The sequence below is a fragment of the Helianthus annuus genome, chromosome 10, assembly GCF_002127325.2.
Source record: "Helianthus annuus cultivar XRQ/B chromosome 10, HanXRQr2.0-SUNRISE, whole genome shotgun sequence".
NCBI lineage: Eukaryota > Viridiplantae > Streptophyta > Magnoliopsida > Asterales > Asteraceae > Helianthus > Helianthus annuus.
In genome coordinates this window covers 114,404,715-114,431,751 of record NC_035442.2, presented here as the reverse complement: position 1 = coordinate 114,431,751, position 27,037 = coordinate 114,404,715, and the positions used below count along the sequence as shown (strand labels likewise).

General features: G+C 42.9%; 1 protein-coding gene across 1 annotated transcript; it reads right to left on the bottom strand.

The window, feature by feature from the left end:
* Positions 1 to 11,934: 11,934 nt before the first annotated feature.
* LOC110882439 lies at positions 11,935 to 13,518 on the bottom strand. Its single transcript, XM_022130459.1, has 2 exons — positions 13,136 to 13,518; positions 11,935 to 13,036 (listed from the first exon to the last, which is right to left on the bottom strand). Exons 1-2 carry the CDS (start codon positions 13,516 to 13,518, stop codon positions 11,935 to 11,937), a joined length of 1,485 nt encoding a protein of 494 aa, XP_021986151.1.
* Positions 13,519 to 27,037: the final 13,519 nt, after the last annotated feature.

Below are 27,037 nucleotides of genomic sequence, written 5' to 3'. Positions count from 1 at the left end.
TACAAATTGAAATTTAGCTAAAGGCTCCTAAATTAGCTCAACTGTTACCAAAAAAATTTGTTGCTTCAACACTATAATTCAGTGAAATTACCTAAGCCAAATGTTCAAACTTTTTAAAAAATCCATGATGGTAAATATTTTGCTTAGACCGTGGGGTATGGTGGGGCGGGGGTTTGGGGCATGATGTAAGACCCTCAATCCATTTTAATCAATTATCCAATAATTTTCGATTATGATACTGTATTAAGATTAAACATACACTTAAAAATGCGAGTTTGTTAAAACATTTTACTAAATAAAACATTCCAACATTTCGTAATTTAATTCGCCGTTTAAAACGTGACGACGAAACTATTCGCGGAAGCTTTGATCTCGTGTGTTCGGTTCTTCGTTGAGTTTGATCATCATCCGACACTCTAAATAAACCTACATTTCATAAAACATGAAATGAGTTAGTCACACATAATATAATAACGTTTAATCAAGTTCGAACACAAGATTAAACAAGTTAAACAGCTTTTATTTTGCCAGATAATAAGCCCCTCGCTGGGCGTAATAGACATCTTCTTTGTCTTTCATACTCGGCCACCATAAACATTAGTTATGATGATTACCTGAAACATTTAAACAATTTTGCAACGTCAATTTATCAACCAAAACCACCCAATAGTAAAAGGGTGTATTAGGATCCTTAGAAATTAGCAAAATCGAAAACTACGCCCCAAAAACGGATTCGATTAACTAAGATACGCAAAACTCAACAAAAATGTCTGGGCACTACCGTAGCTTACGGTAGTCACCGTAAGCTACGGTAGCCTCTGGGCAATATACGGCTGCTGTAAGGCAGTAGAGAACCAGTGTAACCATTTCAGTTACTACCGTAAGTTACGGTAGCTACTGCACATCCTTTGTTATTTGTTGTTTTGACCCATTAAGGGTATTTAAGCGTTTTCAAACTTAAAATCGCTTTCCGTTGCTTCTAGCATGGCATTACCATATTTCTTATCATAAAAGTTTTCACCACGACCGTATTTATGGCGGGATTAATGTGGTGATCTATATAACCCGAGTTTAACCCATCGAATCATTAGTTTACGGCAAGGACTCAAATAGAGTCACTCGACTAAAGATTTATATCTTTCAATTTCTATACCCATTCTAAATATTTATCCAACCATAAAACTAGATTCCAAACAACCTTTAAGGGTTGTTTGTTCAATTTAGCCTACAAGGGCGTTTTGGTCAATTTTGGTCCTTCGTTTAACACAGAGGACTTTTAGATACTTGTTTGACCCAAAAATCCTATCTTTTAACTATAATCTTGTTTAGAAATCATTATGTTTCTAAAACACCACGATTATAACTTAAATTATTCGGTTTATCTTTAAGATAACCAATATCAAATTTTACTCTAGAGAATCCTCAAGTTCTAAATGATGAGTTGAACCATTTTACATACCTGACTCGGATCAATGCATTAACCCGTTTTAATACATTGCCTTAGTGGCCGCTAAGTAATAGCAATGTAAACATACGTGTGCTATTTATTCCTAAAATCATACAACTCGACAAACCAATAGTCAATATTATCAAAGGGTGATAATTTCACCTTTTGACCCGTTTGGTCTAAATGACCGTGAATCTTTATGAGATGATATTATTTACCATCTTAACTATATGACTCGTTCCGGTTTACACCATATAGTCGTTTTTCTTATAAATCATTTATTAATCCTTTTGACCCATTATAGCTTACGCTATAAAGTGTCTTTCACAAACTAACCGTTATTGTCAACAAGTGACCAAAACACCGTTTTACCTTTATTATTTGCATTGGTTTACCTTGTAAGGTAATCATTAAAAACTCGTTATCTTTTAACCATTTCATGATTAAATAACCGTATCAGCTCTCTTTTAACCATTAAACATGGTTTATGAACATTGTCTTTTGTTCCGAACCGCACATGTCGTGTCGGAACATCATAATTCAAACAAGACTTTACATTCATCATGATCTATAAAACCAATAGGTATTACATAAAAAGGTGTAAGCTTTACTTACCTCGCATCCGAATAAGCTTTTCCGTCATTCTTGACTCATTTGACCCGCTTCCTTCCCAAGCTTCCACCTAGCTTGTCAAGCGTCAAACTTGTGATCCCTTCACTAAGGTGATCACTAATTTGTGCTTGAATTTCGATTTGGGTTTGATTTTCCATTCCAATTTCTTGATTTTGTGCTTGTTAAGGTTTTGAGCTCAAGAGTTCTTGGCTCCTGTGGATATCTCGACCAGAACACACACTTTAAGTGTGTGTTTTGGTGTTTAGCTTTTGTTTTTAATAAAAATCATTTAGCAACTTACCAACTCTAGTCCCTTAACTTTACCCAAGTTCTTATAAAGGGTTTTTCACCATGTTTTTCTTATTATTTCTAGGCTTATAATTAACTAACTTGGTTAATTATTCCTAGTTAAATTTTGTGGGTTCGGGAAGTTATAACCCGTTTTACTTTAAGTCCCGTCAGTTCGGGCCTTTTATAAACTTTGTTTTCCTCAAGGTATTTACTTTCCTTTTTAATAAATATTAGGCTTATTTATTTAAATCCTAATATTTACCGGGTTAATTTTTACCACTTTTGGTAATTTACCCGTCTTTTAGTATTAACGTGGTTTGATTACCAAACCTGTTTTCGGGGTGTTACACATGGGTTGACACGTGGAGTTCGAGCCCCCCCGCTGGTGAGTGACGTGTCGGTGGGGTATGGTGGGGCGTGGCTAGCCCGCGTGGGTTGGCCAGGTGTATTAAAAAATAAAAATAAAAACTAAAATTAAAAAAATACACACAACATTTAAAAAAAGCCTAAAATTTTATTAAAATTTCCTGAAAATTACAAAATTCTACAAAAAAAGAGGATTACGAAAAAAAAACCTAAAGCGTTAGGTAGATTTCGAAAGGGGCGAGCTTGTTAAACGGCTTCCGCTCCTTGCCCCGGAACTCGATGTTGGCCACCGCCACCCGGTCTTCGTGACTTATATCACCGCCCGTGTCACACCCCAACCGATGGCGGAATCATCGGGGCGCGGCACTAAGCGAAACAGATTGTCCAGAAGTTTTCATAACAACTAAAATTACCAATTATTTAAAGCATCATGTCCCATACCATGACATAAAAGATAACATAATTATTACAGACAAAAGCTAGTCATATTGTTCTGTTCCAACAACTCAGATTTTCGAGTACAGACAGTTCATTTATTCGTTTCTAGACCTTTCCTAGCCTCGATTTCACAGCAAGCAAAGCATTCAAACATCTTAAGCACCTGCCACATACGTTAAAGTAAAAGTCAATACACATAGTGTAAAGGTGAGCATACAAGTTTAATAGATATAATAGAGTTCGAAATCGTTTACGCATAACCAGCACGTACACATGGTGAAATGAAGCACGTAAGTTATCGACATGATCCTATCAATACCAATGACTGCGGGTTGACTGCGCAATGCAGTTCATAATGCATGATCACCACTGTAACCCATGTATTTAATTGTCCTTAACAACCCCTGAGTGAACAGGTGCTGAGTCCAAACTAATAGTACTACCGTTGCTAAGGCAGGTAGACAGCAATCCATGTGTAAACATAACAAACCAGCATTCATTGAGTCACCTATAACATGCAGTAATGGTTAGCGCTTAAATAGTGTTGTGTTGTGTGATTGATGTGATTTGAATATAGATAACGTATGTAACACCCAAAAGTGTGAAAGCAAAAAGGGTTCGAGTATACTCACAGTGATGATGGATTGAAGAGAGCGCTAGAGTGAGATTAGCCTGATCAGAACGATAGTGTAACGATAAGCGATACGTAAATGGTGTGAAATGTCAAGGATCGGACGGTACTCCGATCGGATGGCAATCCGATCGGGTAGCGGTCGATCGGGTGACAATCCGCTCGGATGGTCATCCGATCGGGTGACCTTTTGAGTGGATTATTTCTTCCTTTGGGAAGGATGTGTTTGTGTATGATGGCTTGACTTTTGAAGTTTTCGTTGTAGCATTTGAAAATACAGAAGTATCTCTACCTTTCAGGTCGATCGATCGAACGGTCGTTCGATCGGGTGACAATCCGATTGGTTGGACACTTTAGTGAGAACAAGTTCACAGCAGTTTGTCACTCGATCGGATTGTAGTCCGATCGGGTGGCAACCCGCTTGTATTGAACATGTTGAAAATTGTTTAAGTTTTGTGGTCTAAACATCACATAGCCGAGTGGCAATCCGATCGGGTGACAATCCGATCGGACAGCAATTCGTTCAATGTTCAAACCTTAAATGTTGGAAATAAAAGTTAAGTATGGGACCCAAGGTGCAAGCCGATCGGGTGGCAATCCGATCGGACAGCAGTCCGATCAGGCGACACTCTGTCCTGGTCGGCCTGATCGTCTTCTTCCTTGGTTGTTTTGATAGTTTTGTAGTTTTATCGAGACGGTGTGACAACGTGCTAATCAACAGAACCCCATCTTGACCCAGTAGCCCGATCGAACAGGAATCACCCAAGTTCGACCAATTAACCAGTTTAAGACGGTTGCTCTTGGTTAACCCGAAATCGATTGTCTCGTTGGTAGAACTCAGATCTTGAGCCAACACATCACCAAGAAGGAGTAGAAGGTTAGAACAAGGTCCAATTCTATTAGTTTTGAGTGTATTGAGTGTATTGAGTGTAAAAGAGTTGAAAGAAAGTTAGAAACCATCTTTCAATCCTTTTTCACCATGAATATGTTTAGATCTATGCAAGATCTTTGTTTATTTATGTGGAAATCGTTAAGATCTGAGTTGTTCTTGGTGGATTGAAGCCAAAACATGAAGTTCATAAGAACACCATGATGACATCATCCTAGAACACCTCAAATCTAGTGATTTCATGGTTAAAAGTTAAGATACAAAACATAGAAAGGTGTAAGAGTGCGTGTAGATTAAGAAAGTACAAGATTTAGGTTGAATACTTACAAGAATCACGAGAAATCCGAAGAAAAGTGGGCAAAAGCGCTGGTCGGACGAGAGAGTGCAGAAAAGGTAAGTTTGTGATGTTGACAGGGGTATTTGTAGGGTTTCCATAAAAGGAAAGGGGAGAAGAGAGCTGGTCGATGGAGTGGCAGCTCGATCGAGTTGCACCTCGATCGGGTGGCAGCTCGGTCGGCTGGCCACTCGATTGGAGTGCGCGGCGTGATAAGTTTTGCGATTTTGATTCGCGTGACGAGCGTTGCGATGCGATGGAGTTTCCTATTCAAATTACTTTTAATCCCAACTACTATATCTAACATACAATCATCCTAATTAACCTGCGTTTAGCGTTTGCGATTCGATTGCGATAGCGTTTCGATTGCGTTTCGGTTAATCACCATAACATAAACATAAATAAACATGCACAAGTAACACATAAGAGGCACACATACGTAAAACAATAACCAGAACACATAATTCGAGTTACGAGTGCGATTGCGATAAGCGATAAGGCGATAAAACATGCGATAAACATCGATAAATAGCGAATAAACCTCGATTATTAATAGATACTCCACATAATACAACTAACGTAAACAATTAATTAGACTAACTACGAGTCAAAGAAGTCAAAACAGGAATTAATCTAGGAGTGACATATCGCAATTAGCAATCTTTTCTTCCTTTGACTTTAATCTTGACTTTGACTTTGACTTTGACTTTCGAAACACGGGGTGTTACAGCCCGGGACGCTGTCGTAGTAGGCTTTAAAACGATCGAGCTTCGGTCGTAGCTCGCGCCACTTGTGTTGGCACGCGTTTAAATTATGCCGGTCGTTCCCCACGTTGTGCCGGTAGCTAGCGAAACCTTCCGGCCAGTAACGGGTCTCACCGGGTTGGCGGCCCTTCATCGCGTCAACGACGCTTGTGACAAGTGCTAACTCTTCCTCGTGCGTCCAAGAGGCCATCGATCAAGTGTGTGTGGGTAACGGGTTCGGGTAAGTGACTTGGGTTGGGGTAGCGATGTGGTGTAACACCTTGTAAAATTATGTCCAATATAATAAAGACACGTGTCAAGGACTTTAAACGTGTAAGGAATTGATTCCAAGGGACTTAAATTGTCAAACAATGTAAATATGTAAGTAAAGGATCCAAAGTGTCAACATGCCATTCTTGTACCTCTGATTGACCTCACACGACGTTTGTATTCTTTAATGAATAAAATATCGAACTTAGAAAGTCGTTTGTGCTTAAATTGAAAAGTTTACAAAGCATAAGGGTTAAATGTGTCAACATGTTTAAAGTTACCTCTGAGTGACCTTTTAACATTTCCGAGACTTTGTAATACTTCCTTATACTTCCATGAATATTGGATAATAAATTCGTGGAGTTTCGACGCACATAAATAATCAAAGTGTTAATTCGAAGAAATAAGGATCAAATGCCTCAACGTTGCAATTCAAGACTTTTCGGGTGATCGTACAACTAACCGAGAGCTTAACGAAGTTAATATATGACCCAAGGCCCTTAAAAGTTAACTATGGGGGTCATAAGTGCAGTAAACAAAAGTTATTTTAATTAAAAATGGACCAGGGACTGAAACTGCAATAAATGAAACTTGTTTTCCGGTCAAAGAGGAGCCACGCGGCCCGCGTAGACTCCTTAAGAGTCTTACGCGGCCCGCGAGAGAAGTGCCAGCGTCCAAAAATCTGCACATCTGCAGGTTCAGCCTGTTACACCGCCTTTGCATGCAATTCTTCGATACCAGGGTCTGAGCCAACAGTTTTTCATGCACTAGGGATACATGGGATCATCTGGTTGCTATAGATTTGCAGATGGAATGATCTTGGAGCTCTAAAAATCCTATATAAGGCCCTTTGTTTGCACTTGTTCATTTCACACTTGAATATTTCACTCAAAACTCACTCTTTGGAGCCTCCTGGAGCTCAAGGAAGTTTTCCAAAGTTCAATACTCGTGCTAAGTACCCTAGTAAGTGTTCTTAGCTCCTGAAGAAACACTAGATAAATGGTCGGAACCGAAATATCTAGGGGTTTTGAATCCGCATAAAAGGTTAGTTCTCTCTCACTTGATTCAGTTGCAGCCAAGTTCCTTCTCCGGTGATTCTGCAAAATAGAGCACCGTTAGCCTCGTCAAGGGGAGAAGAGGGTTCTCTCCTTGACCCGACTCCGGTGTGAGAATAAGTATTTGTATGGAGAAGATAAAGGTGTTTTAGTAGTGAAATTGGATCTGCCTTTTTACCTGAAGTATTCTCCTATTTATAACCGAGAGTTTGGGAGGGAAAATCTGTTATTGAAAAGATAACGGAAGATGCTAACACCGTAGCGGTTATCTTTCCTTCCGTTAAGTCTCTTTACTCTTCGTTAAGTTGCTTTGATCTGACGTGAGTGCACACGGATCGTGACTTGATCCTATGGCTAGGGAATTGCCACGTGGAAAGTGATCCAAGTGGAGATCATTCTTCAATCACATGCTATCGTTGTGATTTCAGGAATGTTTGTGATGGTGACACGTGTCCAGGCGGTTATAACCGTCTGGGTGGTGCACGATGATATTTCTTCTAGAAGATTACTGCTGTAATCTGGTGTGACACCTTACAGTGTGTACACAGTTGGATAGATCCTAAGTCTGGGTAACATAATATCTCGGTCTGGATATTTGGGCGGACATATTGATCTCCGGGTTCCGATCCCTTGTTAGGTGGAAGATGGCGCAAAGGTTCAGGTTTCCCTTTGGGCGCGTGACTATCGCTTGTTAGTTTCTTTCTTCCTTCTGTAAGGCCAATGCGCGGTCGTGCAAGGTTAGAAGGGTTGAAAGACCGGTTGGTGGTATGGTCCCGTATCTCTTTTGTGAGGTTTTTTTGGGACCTTACCCTTTCAAGTCCCCCCAGTCTAGTGTTGTACTTATGCAAATAAGTGGAGCACTGGACTTAGGAGAGAGAGATGTTTTTGAGTGAGTAATCTTCTATGAGAAGGCTTCATTTTATTTTGAGGATTTTGAAAATCCTTTGTCTTTATAGGATGGTACAGCTAGGGCTGTAAATCAAGCTGACACTGTCAGGTACATGCTGTTATCCGTGCCTTTCACGCGCGTGTGCAGACGCGTGTGTACTTTTTCTGCTCTTCTGAGGGACTGTGATATCCGGAAAAATTGCTGTGACGGTTCCCGATGCTATTTATTGCGATGAGTATATAACGTTTGGGTAACCTCCTATTGCCATCATTGTTTCGTTGAAACTTTTCCCCTACCTTTCTTCTCTTTTTTCTTTTTCCTTGAAAAAGTCTGTCCTTTCTCTGTTTATGTCGATCGGAGAACATCAAGAGGGTCTTGCTGAAGAGATGTCTACTGAACTTCCACCATTGAAGTGGCCGAGGGGGTCTTTTGACGGTTTGATTCGGAATCTTAAGTTTCCGGAAAGTTGGGGTGCTCTGTACCCTGAAGAAGGGCAGACGGCGGCAGATGCTCCGTCTGGGTATATTACCCTTTTTTGGGATTTTTTCTGTGACGGCAACTTCCGTTTGACATCCTTTCATTTTATAATATTCATCTTTCTCAACTGCATCCTATTGGTATGGTCAGGGTTCGACACTTTGAGTTCGTGTGTCGGACTATGAATATTGAGCCGACCGTTCCTCGATTTAGGGTATTCCATCAAATGCACTGTACCCAGGGGTTTTACTCTTTTGTTCAGAGAGCTGCTGCAAAGAAGATTTTGCTCAATCCTCCGAAATCTTTCCATGATTGGAAACAGAAATTCTTCTTTATCAAGGACGGAGTGATTCCGGTGAGGATGGTGTTGAGGGGGAAAGAAGATGTTCCTATTGAAACACTCCGGATCCCTTCTGAGGAAACCTGGTATCAGGATCTGAAGGAGGTACCTAATATTGCTTTGCCGGAGAAAGCTCTTGTTGGGGCTGGGATGAGTTTAAACTGGAAGATGGATCGGGATGACAAGCCTGTATACACAGAGGGGGGCCATGGTATGGTTTAAGTTTTTCTTTCCTTCTTCTTCTCTTTTTTTTTTTGAGCCTGTCTTCTTTCTCTTGCAGTTGTTTCACTGTATGTTGTTGCCTACAAAAGAGAAGGGGGAAGAATGGGCACCATTAAGAAAAATCCTGATGAAGAATTTTGGTATGATCGTATTGCAAGGAATTTTTCTCTTCCGCGGGACGCGGATTTGTCTGATCCTCCTGCTGCCGGCGCAGGTAAGATTGTGCACACTGTCCGTCTTAATTTTTACTCGCGCCTTAATTGTTCTTTGCGCTTTATAGGTGAGTTGTCAAACTTGGGCGTAGGCCCTGAGAGGAAAAGGCGCGCTACGGTTAGTAATGTTGCGCCCAAGAAAGGTGATGCAGGAAAGACTCAATCTTTCAAAGTTAAAAATGTTGAGAAGAAAGGTATGCGCCATTCTTCTGACAAGTGTGATTATGTGGTGGTTTCTGATACTTTGGAGGGTCTTACGCCTGCAGTTACTATTCGGCGACCGAAACCAGAACCGAAAGATTCTGCTAATATTCCTCCCTCCAACCCAGATGATCCAATTGACTTGGAATCTAGTCCTGAGCATTTGGTGCAAAGAGGAGCGAGCAAGAGAAAACAAACTGATACTGACGCGGAGGATCAGCCTCCTAAGAAGATTCAAAGAAAGAAGATTACTCGAAGGGGGAATCTTGATGCTTTTGTTACGGAATCTGTTCCTGGTAAGCAGCATCTTCTCTTGTTTCCTTTTTATAGGTTAGATTTTTATGGATTTTTACTTTTACAGTAACTCCTGCTGCTCCAGCTCCCACAGACGTTCAAGCTGTGGTGCATGAAGAACTTCCTCCTACTCCTCCGCATGCTTCTGCAACTGTTCAATCGAATGCTGCAGAAGGCGCTGATGACAATGTGGAGAAGCCTGTTGAAATCGAGAGGCCTGCTGATGCTGGCCTAGGTAAGGTGGATGATACGGATAATCCTTCGGCTCCTGAGGTGGTTACTCAAGATCAAGGGAGAGGGTCAACCGAAAAAATTCCTACTCCTGCTCCTTCAGATACTGCGCCGGAGTATGTTGAGAGGACAACAGTTGAAGAACAAGACTCATCAGCTGGTGTTAGTAAGCAATCTCCCATCCGTCCAGAGGAGACTTTGGGAGATTATTACTATCGGAGCTATTCGGAGAAAGATGCTGCTGACCTTCACGCTCCTGTCTGGAATTTGAAGAAGGGAGATAATTTTGCGGACTGGCATGTGTGCCACGATTGGCTGCAGGGGATATTTCCGCCTGGGGAGGTCAATTTTCAGGAAAGCCGATCTTGTGATCAGGCCTATCAGTCTTACGTTGCTGAGACCGCCTCTCATGTTTCCACCACCCACCGTATTGTTCGGGAGTGGTATAATATGCATAAGGAGCAGAAATCTTTCGTGGCGGCTCAGAAGAAATTCTCCAATGATGAGAAACGTCTGGCCCAATTGATGGCGAAACTAAAAGATGATCAAGCCAAGTTTGAGGCTGAGCGGAAGACTGAGGAATGGTCTGTTGCTGGTTGGAAAAGAAAGGCCGAGGCTGAAGCTGCTCTTCTTTCTGAAGAACGAAAAAACTGGAGGAAGATTTGTGAAAAGGATAATGCGGAGAAGGCAAATCTTCGTACTATTATAAATAACCTCAAAGCTGATGTTGAAAAGCTGAAGAATCAAGATGCGGAGGTTGAGAGATTGAAGAAAGAGAAAACTGATTTGGAGGCTTTGTTGGCAGAAGCGCGTTCTCATAGGGAACGTAGCGAGCAACGGGAGGTACAAGCTTTAAGCACTCTTGCCATTAGGGATAAGGAACTAGAGGAACTTACTGCTTTGGTTTCTGACCAGGAACAACTGAAAAAGGACCTGGAGCTTGCGCGTTCTGAACATGCTGAGTCCTCTCGCCGCCTGACTGCGACCGAAGAGAAATTGGAAAATTCAGAGATGGCACGGGTTTCAGCAGAGAGCGAGCTGGAGCCTTTAAGGAATGACTTAACCTGGCTGAAGGATCGTGGGATTGCCTGTGTAAGTTCCTACCTTATATATATGCGCTTGCGTTGTCTCTTTCTCTCTGTTCTTTGTTTTAACCGCTGTTGATTGGTTTCATAGGTTGCTGAATCTGTATTAAACTCTAAAGAGCTAGATAAGACTGTTGCGGATTTAGTGGTTGCTGCGCGGCGGGATGGTTATGCGCAAGGTTATGCAGAATGCTCTCAACATGTAACAAGTGCGCTGAAATTTGCTTGGGGTGACAGCAAGTCTGCTGCTTTTGGTGTAGATACTGCGGCCGCGCTCGCTTCTATGAAGGCGGAGTTTAATAATTTACAACTCCCAGTTATGGAGTTGATAAATGTAGCGCTGCAGTCGGACGATCCGGTAGCGCAGCTTAAAGAAGTCTTCCCTGATGAAGAAGAAGATTTAGAGTAGGGTGAAATTTGTTTCTGAACAATTTGTGTTTTCCCCTTTTTCTTTTTGTAGGATGTATATCCTTGTTTTGTTGCGCTGTTCGTAAAAACTCGAAACACTGCCGTGTTTGAATCTTGTCAGGGCGTATTTGTACGCTGAAAGTAATATGTTTCTATTTGTTTGAATGCCTTTACAATATTTTGCATGAGTACAATTGCTTTTACTTTAAGTAAGGCGAATGATGTTGGTATGAAGCTCGTGCGTTGAGTTTATGGTCGTTTGTGAAGTAATCACTGACCGCGAATGGAGCTTATTTTATACTACCATAATGTTTTCGTGCTTACTAAAAAGAAATTGCATGCATTTTGTAAATACAAATGATAGAAACTTTGTAATTTTTATTCATGGATAAAGCTCAGAGGCATTACAAAGTCTTAATAATTAGATGGAACTTAACTTACTCCCTGGTAGTTTTGCCATTTTTGACGTTTTTCCCTGCGGGGAAATCTGCAGAGTCCTTTAAGTCTTGGCCCGTTTGTTGGAGGTTTCTTCTCCCCGGGTGATTTGCTTTATCTCCTTGCGCATATTCTGGAGTAGATGCGTAAACTCCCCATTTTTGAGGGCTTTCTCTATCTCGGTGCACAAGGAAATGCAATTGTTTGTGGTGTGTCCAGTATCCTTATGATATTCGCAGTACTGCGCCAGGTCCTGACCACGTTTACTCTTCATCGGGATTGGCGGTTTAAACTGATAATCCTCGGTACTCAGGACTTCCGCCGGGGTCTTTGTCAGTGGGGTCCACTGCCTCTCCCTGTTTTCATGCTTGTTATCTCTCTGAGCAGAGAGTTTGTTAATCGTTGCGCGAGCGTCTTCAGAGGAGCGACTTCCAGATGACTCGCGCCATGATTTCTTGAATCTTCGCTCGCCCGTTGTACTTAAGTCTGTGGGCCTGTTGTGTGGTGGTGGTGGTCTGTTTGTGGTAAGGTTTTTCTCCGTTTGTGCGTAAACCTTGGCCGCCGCCATTATCTTTTCCCAACTCTTGGGGAGGCCTTCTGTTCCGGATAGCACTTTGACCATGTCGTCACATCTAACCGCGTACTTAAACTGAGCACGGATTAGCTGTTCGTGGACACCACCGATCTCCAATACTTCCTTATTATATCTGGTTATAAAATCTTCCAGATTCTCATCATCTCGACGCCATATGTTCATGACATCGGACGTATCCCGCATGGAGCGCCTTTCCTGGCTGAAGTGTGTTAAGAATTTTTGGCGCAGGTATTTCCATGACTCGATTTGCCCCGTTGGTAGATTATCAAACCAGATTCGCGCTGGCCCCGTTAATGTTTGAACAAACAAATGACACCAAAGCGGAAGAGTCCATCCGCCGACCAAACCTGCGCTGGTGAAGACTCTCAGATGATCGTCAGGATCAGTTAACCCATTGAATTTGCCGACGTTAGATGGTAATTTTGCCCTTTCTAACGGAGCCAGAGCTATTTCCAATATAAACTTCGAGTTCTCCGCTGCTTCTGCAGGGCGGTAAACTAAGTCGTAATTATGCTCTGCCTCAGGGTTGTAAACCGCTCGAGGCCTGGATTTGTTAGAGTTTGGGTGCAGCCTGTTGAATACGCTGGTGTTTACGCTCAAACGATACGTTTGGTGGGATTCATCGGTGTGAGCATCCTAATGGGAACCCAACCTATCATGAACTGATTGCCTTTGACGAGGCTGTGACTCATGGTGTTGTCTCTGATAGCTGTTTGTTCCATCATACGTTGATTCTTCTCGTTGGGAAGCATGAGCTCTAGATCCCGGCCTTCGCGATTGTGTTACGGGAGCGGTTTGAGCACACAATTGTGTATATACTGCATTTAATGCTCCTTGTGACCGGACATACCATGATATCGGAGTTTCCCCCGGTGATAGAATTGATTGGGCGGGATTTGTGGGAAGTATCCCTGGAGTAACAGGGTTATTTGCTCCATTAGATTGGACCTCATTATCGTCTGAGGCCTCTTCAACCATCCCTTCGACTGGTAAATTGTTTCCGACATTTGGTCGAGGACCAGGCTGTCGGTGAGAAGATGAATTTTCTGCCATATGCAAAATCAGAAAAACGAAATGAACTGAACCGAAACGAGATAGAAACTAGAAAAACTGAGAAAACGGTGGGCGCCAATGAAGAAACACTAGATAAATGGTCGGAACCGAAATATCTAGGGGGTTTGAATCCGCATAAAAGGTTAGTTCTCTCTCACTTGATTCAGTTGCAGCCAAGTTCCTTCTCCGGTGATTCTGCAAAATAGAGCACCGTTAGCCTCGTCAAGGGGAGAAGAGGGTTCTCTCCTTGACCCGACTCCGGTGTGAGAATAAGTATTTGTATGGAGAAGATAAAGGTGTTTTAGTAGTGAAATTGGATCTGCCTTTTTACCTGAAGTATTCTCCTATTTATAACCGAGAGTTTGGGAGGGAAAATCTGTTATTGAAAAGATAACGGAAGATGCTAACACCGTAGCGGTTATCTTTCCTTCCGTTAAGTCTCTTTACTCTTCGTTAAGTTGCTTTGATCTAACGTAAGTGCACACGGATCGTGACTTGATCCTATGGCTAGGGAATTGCCACGTGGAAAGTGATCCAAGTGGAGATCATTCTTCAATCACATGCTATCGTTGTGATTTCAGGAATGTTTGTGATGGTGACACGTGTCCAGACGGTTATAACCGTCTGGGTGGTGCACGATGATATTTCTTCTAGAAGATTACTGCTGTAATCTGGTGTGACACCTTACAGTGTGTACACAGTTGGATAGATCCTAAGTCTGGGTAACATAATATCTCGGTCTGGATATTTGGGCGGACATATTGATCTCCGGGTTCCGATCCCTTGTTAGGTGGAAGATGGCGCAAAGGTTCAGGTTTCCCTTTGGGCGCGTGACTATCGCTTGTTAGTTTCTTTCTTCCTTCTGTAAGGCCAATGCGCGGCCGCGCAAGGTTAGAAGGGTTGAAAGACCGGTTGGTGGTATGGTCCCGTATCTCTTTTGTGAGGTTTTTTTGGGACCTTACCCCTTCAGCTCCCTAAGTTCAAGTTTTATTAGTTTAATGACCGAAAGTCAAAGTTATCGTAATTAAGCTTTGACTTTGTGATTAATCACAAACGGTCCAGCCATTATTCAAATTGAAAGTGGCTGTGAGTTGGTACTTATGTAGGTAGTAAACCCTTAAAAGGGCACCTGCTGATTATCACTTTTACTTGGTCAATTGTCGGGTCAAACTTATTAATAAAAAGTCAACAAAATCAGTTTTTACAAATAAATTCATAACTAACAATGCAGAGGTTATGGAACATGTTTTAACATTTAAATAACTTGGTAAATAATATAAGAACATGTCTAAGCATGTTTAACCCGACAATTCTGAGTTTAGGCTCGGTTCGGAACCGAAAGTCGCAAAAGTAGACTTTTGCTTTGACTTTCAGTTCTGACCCGATTTAGCTTAGTTTAGATATGCCTTAGGGTTCCTTTAGGACCATGTTATAGGTTAGTATAACCCTCTGAGGTTATACAACTTGGTTCCATAGAAATCCTAGTTCATTGCATGTTTCCGTTAAATGTGTGACAACTCGAAATTTGGAACCTTTCTTGTGCCTTGATGTAACATGCTTGAACGCTATGTGACTAGTTAACTTGTTAACTTAATAATAAATGTGAAGCTTTTATGTGATTATGTGTTGTATTTGTATGCATGTATGTATGTGTATATGTGAGCCGAGAACCCAACTAGAGACAACAAGGACCCGACTCGAGACCATGTGGTCTCGAGTGAACATAACCGATTTGGGCCTTTGGGCCGTGACCTCCTTAACCGGCTAGTAAGCCCTTTAGGGTAAACCATGAAGAACTAGTATTTATACTACACTCATGGCCACACTCACCATTTCTTTTGACAACACCCATACTCCTCTACACACACTCTCCTACTTTCCCTCTCACTAAAACCTTAAGAACACAAACACACCTCCAAGTTCTCGGATCCAATCGGTTGGCACAAGAACTCTCGGATTTGGACTTTGGATCGGCACACACACACTTCACCAACCGGTTAGTATTTATGGTGTTTATTGATTGATGTTGGTTATGTTAAATGATAAAATGAATGATATGATGTTTATTGTGTTTGGATATTAGTGTTTACATGATGTTCTTGATGTATATGATGATTCTAATGTGTACAATGTTGATAATCGGTTAATATGTCTTGATTTCGGATATATAATGCATGATGGGTTATGGTATCTTGTGTCTAAATGTGATTCAAACCACTTATGTTGATGAACATGAAACCGGGTTGCACTTGTCATGTAATCGGATTTGTATAAAAACCGAGTTTGTGTGTTATGCTAAGTGTTTTGATGCTTGTTCATAATTTGGTAGAATAAGGGTTGTTTGTGTTATGAATATATGAAGAACTTGATGAATGTGTTTGAATACATGAAGAACAACTTGAATATGCAATGAAAGTGTGTTGAATATTTGAAATCTGCACTGTTTGATCTATTTTGAGTAAATATTAGACAACAAAACATGTTTAGTGGATAGTACATAATTCTGCATGAATTCTATTGGATAGTACAATCTGCGAAGGATCAGCAGCTGCTGGGGAGTCGGAACCCCTGGTTGCGACTCGAAATCTCCACGTTGCGACACCAGTTGCGAGTCGAGAACACCTGGTTACAACTCGCAACCATAACATGACAAGCCGAGACCACAGGTTGCGACACAGGTTACGAGTCCCGTTACGACTCGAAACCTTAGCATGATCAGCCGAAACCATGGTTGCGACATAGGTTGCGACTCGCAACCATCCATGATCAACACAAACAGCATAACCCGCAACCATGCTTGCGAGTCCGGTTGCGACTCGAGACCACGCTTATTGGACTTGCTTAGTTACGGGCCTTAGTTAATGGGCCGGCCTTGTGGACTTCTGTGTTAACTGTTTAATGCGTGTTTTGGGCTTAAGTGATTGGGCTGAACATATGGGCTATACGTGCTACTGTTAACTGATTATGTTGTGCACTGTTGTTGAAACTACCATGATAGAACTGTATGCTAGGATCGTTACTTGTACGTGCACTGCTTGGTTTGAATCTGATTATAAATGGTATCTATGTTAGGACATAGTTGACCACTTGCAACTTGACCGACCCTTCTGTGATTAACTGCCGAGCAAACCAAGGTGAGTTCACACCCTCTACAAAGCATGGGATTCCCTGGGTTGGGAACGGGGTTAAGGAACGTGGATTCCTCGTCCTCCTTGGGTAGGACAGCAGTGGTTCAGGAATGTGATTTCCTCGTCCGGATGGACGGATAACTCGTACTAGACCAAAACTCTATCACGAAGTCCCTCCTTTTTGTATCGACTTAATCGCCGGGCCAATGGCGAGCGGGTCATTAGTTAGATAGCGCTATTTAGGTCTGACAAACCTCACACCGTGCCGCAGAGGACGGGCGTGAACTAATGGATCTGGGGCACGTCAATGATGATAGACATTGATGTTTTCAGGGCACATAAACATGACTACAGTCAGCAGTCGATATGGTAACGAGTCTAGTGTACGCATGGGGTAGCCCCCACGGCCGAAATGCCTGATAACTAACATGGGGTAGCCCCCACGGCTGGAATGCCAGAGTAACTGGGAATGAACATGTCACGTTTTTAAACTATGGGGTAACCCCCACGGCAGGATGCCAGTAAAGGAAACTGTTTTCGAAACAACTAAAACGAACACCCAACTGTGAACTCACTCAACTAGTTGTTGACTCGTTACTACATGCTTTGCAGGACCATAGGTACCCAGCTGGAGCTGGCATGGAGGAGAGTCGTTGTGGGACACGGATTGCTGCGTACTATGTTAAACTTGAAACCATTTGAACTTATGTTTTAACTTTAAGACTTATGCTTCCGCTTGCAACTTAAACTTTGTTTGTTTGAAACACCAATCGTATTGGTTAAACTTTTATAACTGTTTACATGCTTGTTCAGTATGATTGGTGGCTGGATCCTGGTCAGTCACGCCTCCAAGCGGTGGTACTCCGCAGGTGGGATTTTGGGGGTGTGACAAAATGCTTAAAAGTTGACCATTATGCCCTTTTGATATTAAAACAAGAATTTTGAAAATGTGAGAGGACAAAAACCTTTATTACTGATATTTAAGTATGTCCTAAAAGTTTGACATCAGATTATGGTCTAAAATAGAAGTTATGCGCGATATCGTAAAATGCAAGCTTTTTATTAATTAAACGGCATTTTTGGCATAAAACCCATTTAAACCCAAATTTTGACACCAAACTTTCTACCCACTGTTATTATATAATATTTATGGATTTTTGGAAATTTTTGTTAAATTTTAAACTGATCATAACATAGGGTTCTTGCATTGACTCGGCAATTGACGGTTATGCCCTTTTTGCTAATAAAATGAGTTTTACACATCCTTTACATATCAAACCTTTTTCTACCGATTTTATACATCAAATAAATTATTTTAAATAGAAAAGGCTGATCAAAATCTCAGATTTCTTTATTTAATCCGAATATCGTCAAATACCGACTTTTAAGCGATTTAGGCGCATAGTATGGTTTAAAACCATATTTAGCACCTAAGACTTGTTACCTACTGATGTTATGAATAAATTTTTATACTTTAACAGTAAGTAAAATTTTTGAACCCAGATTTCCAAATTTGGCCCTTTTAACAAATGTGAAATGACCAAAATGCCCCTACGGTGCATAGTTTGGCCATAAATGATAAATTTCACATATCTATGATATCTTACCGGTATAACTTATTAAACTAAATACTTTTACTGATTATTTTAGACCTGAACCTCAGATTACTATTTAACCTCTTTTATAAACTTTAAAATGACCAAAATACCATTTCGGGGCTTAATTTGATTTTAAATTCGTTTTGGGCATAATGGAAGGTATCCTACTGATATCATAACATATTTTAAGCATATTAACTTGTGGAACCTGTACATGACTTATTTGGTTACCTGTTATGCATTTTCGCGTTTGGTACGGTTTATGTAACTAGTTTGCATGAATTAACCGACACGGGTCAAACCTTATCATTTTCACTTCAAAATCCAGAATGTGTTTAGTTTACCCATATTATACAAGTCTTCATACTTGTCGGGTCTAAATCACATTCTAATCCGGTCTTCGCTTAATCTTGCGTTCTGAACCGTAAGCCTTTCATTAAAACTAACCGGTCTAAGTTTTAACTTAAGTAAGACCCGTTAGGAATCTAATAGGATATTAAAACCTTCGTTACAGACCAATTGCAACTTGACCGACCCTTCTGTGATTAACTGCCGAGCAAACCAAGGTGAATTCACACCCTCTACAAAGCATGGGATTCCCTGGGTTGGGAACGGGGTTAAGGAACGTGGATTCCTCGTCCTCCTTGGGTAGGACAGCAGTGGTTCAGGAATGTGATTTCCTCGTCCGGATGGACGGATAACTCGTACTAGACCAAAACTCTATCACGAAGTCCCTCCTTTTTGTATCGACTTAATCGCCGGGCCAATGGCGAGCGGGTCATTAGTTAGATAGCGCTATTTAGGTCTGACAAACCTCACACCGTGCCGCAGAGGACGGGCGTGAACTAATGGATCTGGGGCACGTCAATGATGATAGACATTGATGTTTTCAGGGCACATAAACATGACTACAGTCAGCAGTCGATATGGTAACGAGTCTAGTGTACGCATGGGGTAGCCCCCACGGCCGAAATGCCTGATAACTAACATGGGGTAGCCCCCACGGCTGGAATGCCAGAGTAACTGGGAATGAACATGTCACGTTTTTAAACTATGGGGTAACCCCCACGGCAGGATGCCAGTAAAGGAAACTGTTTTCGAAACAACTAAAACGAACACCCAACTGTGAACTCACTCAACTAGTTGTTGACTCGTTACTACATGCTTTGCAGGACCATAGGTACCCAGCTGGAGCTGGCATGGAGGAGAGTCGTTGTGGGACACGGATTGCTGCGTACTATGTTAAACTTGAAACCATTTGAACTTATGTTTTAACTTTAAGACTTATGCTTCCGCTTGCAACTTAAACTTTGTTTGTTTGAAACACCAATCGTATTGGTTAAACTTTTATAACTGTTTATATGCTTGTTCAGTATGATTGGTGGCTGGATCCTGGTCAGTCACGCCTCCAAGCGGTGGTACTCCGCAGGTGGGATTTTGGGGGTGTGACAGATTGGTATCAGAGCCATTGGTTATAGTGAACTTGGTTTTAATAAAGGGGAAACGTTTTTGTTAAAACCAGACTATAACCGGTATAGTGCTCAACGGTCCACAACGACGCTCCACTCCGCATGCAAGGCTCGACATTCTAGGTGATATGATATGTGTATATTGCCTACTTGTTAGTTACATAGTACATTGCCCATGGTATGCTTGATTAGTATAATTACTGTTGCTTGAACGTGTGCGTGCTTACTCTATCCTACCATCGTACCTTCGTGAACCTCTCTCACTCGTGTTACTCTTGATATGAAGAATCATGTCTGGACGCGTTAACATGACACAAGCCTAGTTGACGGCTTTGATCAACGAACGAGTTGCCGCAGCACTCGCTGCTGCACACGCAGGAGGTATATCCTGCAGCCCGAACTTATCCTAGGATCTTTAGGATCCTACTCTCGTGAACCAACCTTTGTGTTAAACTCTGTCTTTCTTTCACCTACCTTAGGTCAATATGCTCAGGCACCGGTGTGCACTTTTAAGACCTTTATGGACTGCCGACCCACTACTTTTAGCGGAACTGAAGGAGCTGTAGGTCTCCTACACTGGTTTGAGAAACTAGAATCTGTGTTCGAAATGTGTGAATGCCCTGAAGCGCGCAGGGTGAAGTATGCTACTGGTACTCTCGAGGGTTTGGCCCTCACGTGGTGGAATGCTCAAGTGCAAATGCTGGGGTTGGTTGCTGCCAACGCCACCCCATGGGAAACTTTCAAGGAAATGATCAGGGAGGAATACTGCAGTCGTGACGACATTCATAAGCTGGAAGATGAGTTCTACAATCTCAAGATGACGGGGTCAGAGATTGAGGCATACACTAAGAGATCGCATGAGCTTGCCTTGTTGTGTCCTACTATGGTGGACCCTCCGTATAAGCGAATTGAACTCTATCTCAAGGGCTTGGTGCCAGAAATCCAAAGTCATGTGACTTCGGCAAACTTGACTACTATCCAGCAGGTTGTACAGTTGGCTCACCGTCTCACTGATCAGGCGGTGGAGCAGAACAAGTTACCAAAGCGCATAGGTGCTGCAACTACTTCTGGTACCTCTAGTGAGAACAAACGGAAATGGGATGGAACTTCAAGCAAGGGTTCAACTTCTGTGCAATCTCAGTCTCAGCAGAGAAAGACTGACGACCACAAGAGCCCCAGTCAGCAATCGTCTGGTGGTCAAAGTCATGGTGGGTACAAGGGGAATCACCCCAAATGCAATCGTTGCAACCTACACCACAGTGGGCCATGCACCAGGGGCAACTGTCATCGGTGCAACAAGCCTGGTCATGTTGCAAAGGATTGCAGGAGCGCATACCCTGCCAACCAGAATCGTCAGCAACCTCAACAGAACCAGCGGCAGCAACAGGGTAACAACAAAGGATGCTTTCAGTGTGGAGCTGAAGGCCACTTCAAGAAAGATTGTCCCCAACTGAACCAGAACAACAACAACAACAATCAGGGGAATGGTAACAATGGGAACAACAACAACAACAATGGTGCCAGGGGGCGAGTGTTCGTGATTGGCCAAGGTGAAGCAAGGAATGATCCCAACGTGGTGACGGGTAAGTTCCTTCTCGACGACTTTTATGTTACAGTTTTATTTGATTCGGGTGCCGATACTAGCTACGTGTCACTAGAAGTTAGTAAAATGCTTAAGCGTATCCCAACACCCCTGAGCAACAAGCACACAGTAGAGCTAGCTAATGGTAAGAGTTTGGAGGCCTCACACGTAGTCAAGGGTTGCCAACTTATTCTCGCTAACCAGACCTTCTCTATTGACCTTATTCCTATCGTTTTGGGTAGTTTCGACGTTGTCATTGGGATGGATTGGTTATCCCGACACCGAGCAGAGATTCTTTGCAACGAGAAGATCGTTCGTATTCCTGGTTTAGGTAGTGAACCTCTCATGATTCGTGGTGACAAGAGAAGTGCTGTTGAGAACATCATCTCTCTCCTTAAGGCCCAGAAGTGCTTACGAAAGGGCCACACTGCAGTTTTGGCTCTAGTTACTGACACCACGGAGAAAGAGAAGAAGCTAGAAGATTTTCCAGTTGTACGAGACTATCCTGAGGTATTCCCTGAGGAATTACCTGGTCTTCCGCCCCATCGCCAAGTCGAGTTTCAGATTGAATTAACTCCTGGAGCTGCGCCTATAGCTCGTGCACCTTATCGTTTAGCTTCATCAGAGTTGGAAGAACTCTCCACGCAACTACAAGAACTCTTGGATAAGGGTTTCATTCGTCCTAGCTCATCGCCCTGGGGAGCTCCAGTACTTTTTGTGAAGAAGAAGGACGGTACCTTCAGAATGTGTATCGACTATCGTGAACTCAACAAGGTGACTGTGAAGAATCGTTATCCTCTATCGCGCATTGACGACTTGTTCGACCAGTTGCAGGGGTCGAGCTACTATTCAAAGATCGATCTGAGATCGGGATATCACCAGCTGAGAGTTCGAGAAGAGGATGTCTCTAAGACAGCCTTTAGGACTCGATATGGGCACTATGAGTTTTTGGTCATGCCGTTTGGGCTGACAAACGCACCCGCAGTCTTCATGGATTTGATGAACCGAGTGTGCAAGCCTTACCTGGACAAGTTTGTTATAGTCTTCATCGACGACATCCTGATCTATTCTAAGAGTAAAGAGGAGCACGAACAGCATCTACGGCTTATTTTGGAACTCCTTCGAACAGAACAGCTTTACGCAAAGTTTTCGAAATGCGACTTCTGGCTTCGCGAAGTCCATTTCTTAGGGCATGTGGTGAACAAGGATGGGATTCACGTTGATCCATCCAAGGTAGACGCTATTAAGAACTGGCCTGCGCCTCGCACACCAAAGGAAATTCGCCAATTCTTGGGATTGGCAGGTTACTACAGGAGATTCATTAAGGATTTTTCTAAGATCGCGCAGCCTCTCACCTTACTAACGCAGAAAGGCGTTGTTTATCATTGGGGAAATGCACAAGAGTCAGCTTTTCAGCATCTAAAGGATAGACTCTGTAGCGCACCTATCCTTTCATTGCCAGAGGGCACAGACGATTTTGTGGTTTACTATGATGCATCAATTCAAGGTCTTGGTTGTGTATTGATGCAACGAGATAAAGTTATAGCCTACGCCTCACGACAACTCAAAGTTCATGAGAAGAACTACACAACACATGATTTGGAGCTGGGAGCTGTTGTTTTCGCACTTAAACTATGGCGGCACTACCTGTACGGAACCAAGTGCGCAATCTACACCGACCACAGGAGCCTAGAGCACATATTCAAGCAGAAGGAACTGAATATGCGGCAACGACGATGGGTCGAGCTGCTGAATGACTACGAGTGCTCCATCAGGTATCACCCGGGCAAGGCCAATGTTGTGGCCGACGCCCTAAGTCGAAAAGACACTGCGCCTAAGCGCGTAAGAGCTCTACAACTCACTATACATTCTAGTCTACCTTCGCAAATACGAGCTGCTCAGATAGAAGCACTGAAACCAGAAAACGTAAGGGCCGAAGCCCTACGCGGGTCAAGGCAACGCTTAGAGCAGAAGGAAGACGGTGCTTACTACGTGACAGGACGCATCTGGGTCCCACTCTATGGCGACTTACGAGAACTTGTGATGGATGAAGCACACAAATCTCGCTACTCGGTACACCCTGGTTCGGACAAGATGTACCACGATATTAAAACTACGTATTGGTGGCCTAGCATGAAGGCCCACATAGCAACTTACGTCAGCAAGTGTTTGACTTGTGCGCGAGTCAAGACGGAATATCAGAAACCCTCAGGCCTACTCCAACAACCAGAGATACCACAATGGAAATGGGAGCAAATTTCCATGGATTTCGTTACTGGCCTACCTAGATCACAGCGCGGAAACGATACTATCTGGGTGATCGTGGATCGACTCACAAAATCCGCACACTTTTTGGCAATTAAGGAGACGGATAAATTCTCCACTTTAGCGGAAATATACCTCAAGGAAGTTGTTTCGAGGCACGGGGTGCCCACCTCTATCATCTCTGACCGAGATGCACGTTTTACTTCAGAGCTGTGGCAAGCAATGCACAAGTCCTTTGGCTCACGATTAGATATGAGCACAGCGTATCACCCACAGACGGACGGGCAGTCCGAGCGCACTATCCAGACATTAGAAGACATGCTTCGTGCTTGTGTAATCGACTTTGGCAACAGCTGGGAAAGGCATCTGCCACTCGTGGAATTCTCGTATAATAACAGCTACCACACCAGCATTAAAGCTGCTCCGTTTGAGGCATTGTACGGACGTAAATGCCGGTCACCTCTTTGTTGGGCAGAGGTGGGGGATAGTCAGATCACTGGTCCTGAACATGTGGTAGACACTACTGAGCGGATTGCTCAAATACGACAACGCATGGCGGCCGCTCGTGACCGTCAGAAGGCCTACGCCGATAAGGGCAGGAAACCACTTGAGCTCCAGGTTGGGGAGCGGGTATTACTCAAAGTTTCACCCTGGAAGGGTGTGGTTCGTTTTGGTAAACGAGGCAAACTCAACCCATGATACGTTGGACCTTTCGAAATCATTGAGAAAATAGGCAAGGTGGCCTACAGACTGAACTTACCAGCAGAACTCGGTGCAGTTCACAATGTTTTCCATGTGTCGAATCTGAAGAAGTGTCTGTCAGATGAGACCCACGTAGTTCCTCTGAAAGAACTCACGATCGACGAACAGTTGAAATTCGTCGAAGAACCAGTCGAAATCACGGACCGGGATGTTAAGGTCCTCAAGAGCACTAGAATACCTCTCGTTCGAGTTCGTTGGAACTCACGTCGCGGCCCAGAGTTCACCTGGGAGCGCGAAGATCGGATGAAACAAAAGTATCCCCAACTGTTCGCAAACAGTACAACCACTACTGAGGCTGAAGCTACGGAATTTCGGGACGAAATTCCAGATCAACGGGGGGAGGATGTGACACCCCAGGAAAACCGGGAAAACCATACAACTTAACTAGCTTCCTCAGTGAGTGCCATCAAATTTCGGGACGAAATTTCTTTCAACTTGGGGATGATGTGACAACTCGAAATTTGGAACCTTTCTTGTGCCTTGATGTAACATGCTTGAGCGCTATGTGACTAGTTAACTTGTTAACTTAATAATAAATGTGAAGCTTTTATGTGATTATGTGTTGTATTTGTATGCATGTATGTATGTGTATATGTGAGCCGAGAACCCAACTAGAGACAACAAGGACCCGACTCGAGACCATGTGGTCTCGAGTGAACATAACCGATTTGGGCCTTTGGGCCGTGACCTCCTTAACCGGCTAGTAAGCCCTTTAGGGTAAACCATGAAGAACTAGTATTTATACTACACTCATGGCCACACTCACCATTTCTTTTGACAACACCCATACTCCTCTACACACACTCTCCTACTTTCCCTCTCACTAAAACCTTAAGAACACAAACACACCTCCAAGTTCTCGGATCCAATCGGTTGGCACAAGAACTCTCGGATTTGGACTTTGGATCGGCACACACACACTTCACCAACCGGTTAGTATTTATGGTGTTTATTGATTGATGTTGGTTATGTTAAATGATAAAATGAATGATATGATGTTTATTGTGTTTGGATATTAGTGTTTACATGATGTTCTTGATGTATATGATGATTCTAATGTGTACAATGTTGATAATCGGTTAATATGTCTTGATTTCGGATATATAATGCATGATGGGTTATGGTATCTTGTGTCTAAATGTGATTCAAACCACTTATGTTGATGAACATGAAACCGGGTTGCACTTGTCATGTAATCGGATTTGTATAAAAACCGAGTTTGTGTGTTATGCTAAGTGTTTTGATGCTTGTTCATAATTTGGTAGAATAAGGGTTGTTTGTGTTATGAATATATGAAGAACTTGATGAATGTGTTTGAATACATGAAGAACAACTTGAATATGCAATGAAAGTGTGTTGAATATTTGAAATCTGCACTGTTTGATCCATTTTGAGTAAATATTAGACAACAAAACATGTTTAGTGGATAGTACATAATTCTGCATGAATTCTATTGGATAGTACAATCTGCGAAGGATCAGCAGCTGCTGGGGAGTCGGAACCCCTGGTTGCGACTCGAAATCTCCACGTTGCGACACCAGTTGCGAGTCGAGAACACCTGGTTACAACTCGCAACCATAACATGACAAGCCGAGACCACAGGTTGCGACACAGGTTACGAGTCCCGTTACGACTCGAAACCTTAGCATGATCAGCCGAAACCATGGTTGCGACATAGGTTGCGACTCGCAACCATCCATGATCAACACAAACAGCATAACCCGCAACCATGCTTGCGAGTCCGGTTGCGACTCGAGACCACGCTTATTGGACTTGCTTAGTTACGGGCCTTAGTTAATGGGCCGGCCTTGTGGACTTCTGTGTTAACTGTTTAATGCGTGTTTTGGGCTTAAATGATTGGGCTGAACATATGGGCTATACGTGCTACTGTTAACTGATTATGTTGTGCACTGTTGTTGAAACTACCATGATAGAACTGTATGCTAGGATCGTTACTTGTACGTGCACTGCTTGGTTTGAATCTGATTATAAATGGTATCTATGTTAGGACATAGTTGACCACTTGCAACTTGACCGACCCTTCTGTGATTAACTGCCGAGCAAACCAAGGTGAGTTCACACCCTCTACAAAGCATGGGATTCCCTGGGTTGGGAACGGGGTTAAGGAACGTGGATTCCTCGTCCTCCTTGGGTAGGACAGCAGTGGTTCAGGAATGTGATTTCCTCGTCCGGATGGACGGATAACTCGTACTAGACCAAAACTCTATCACGAAGTCCCTCCTTTTTGTATCGACTTAATCGCCGGGCCAATGGCGAGCGGGTCATTAGTTAGATAGCGCTATTTAGGTCTGACAAACCTCACACCGTGCCGCAGAGGACGGGCGTGAACTAATGGATCTGGGGCACGTCAATGATGATAGACATTGATGTTTTCAGGGCACATAAACATGACTACAGTCAGCAGTCGATATGGTAACGAGTCTAGTGTACGCATGGGGTAGCCCCCACGGCCGAAATGCCTGATAACTAACATGGGGTAGCCCCCACGGCTGGAATGCCAGAGTAACTGGGAATGAACATGTCACGTTTTTAAACTATGGGGTAACCCCCACGGCAGGATGCCAGTAAAGGAAACTGTTTTCGAAACAACTAAAACGAACACCCAACTGTGAACTCACTCAACTAGTTGTTGACTCGTTACTACATGCTTTGCAGGACCATAGGTACCCAGCTGGAGCTGGCATGGAGGAGAGT

What these genes read in the sequence shown, in the direction of transcription:
- LOC110882439 (XM_022130459.1), bottom strand. Translation starts at nt 13,518, where the DNA reads ATGGCAGAAAATTCATCTTCTCACCGACAGCCTGGTCCTCGACCAAAT. An exon ending in GAGTCACAGCCTCGTCAAAG is followed by an intron (nt 13,037 to 13,135) that starts GCAATCAGTTCA and finishes CGTATTCAACAG; the next exon opens with GCTGCACCCAAACTCTAACA.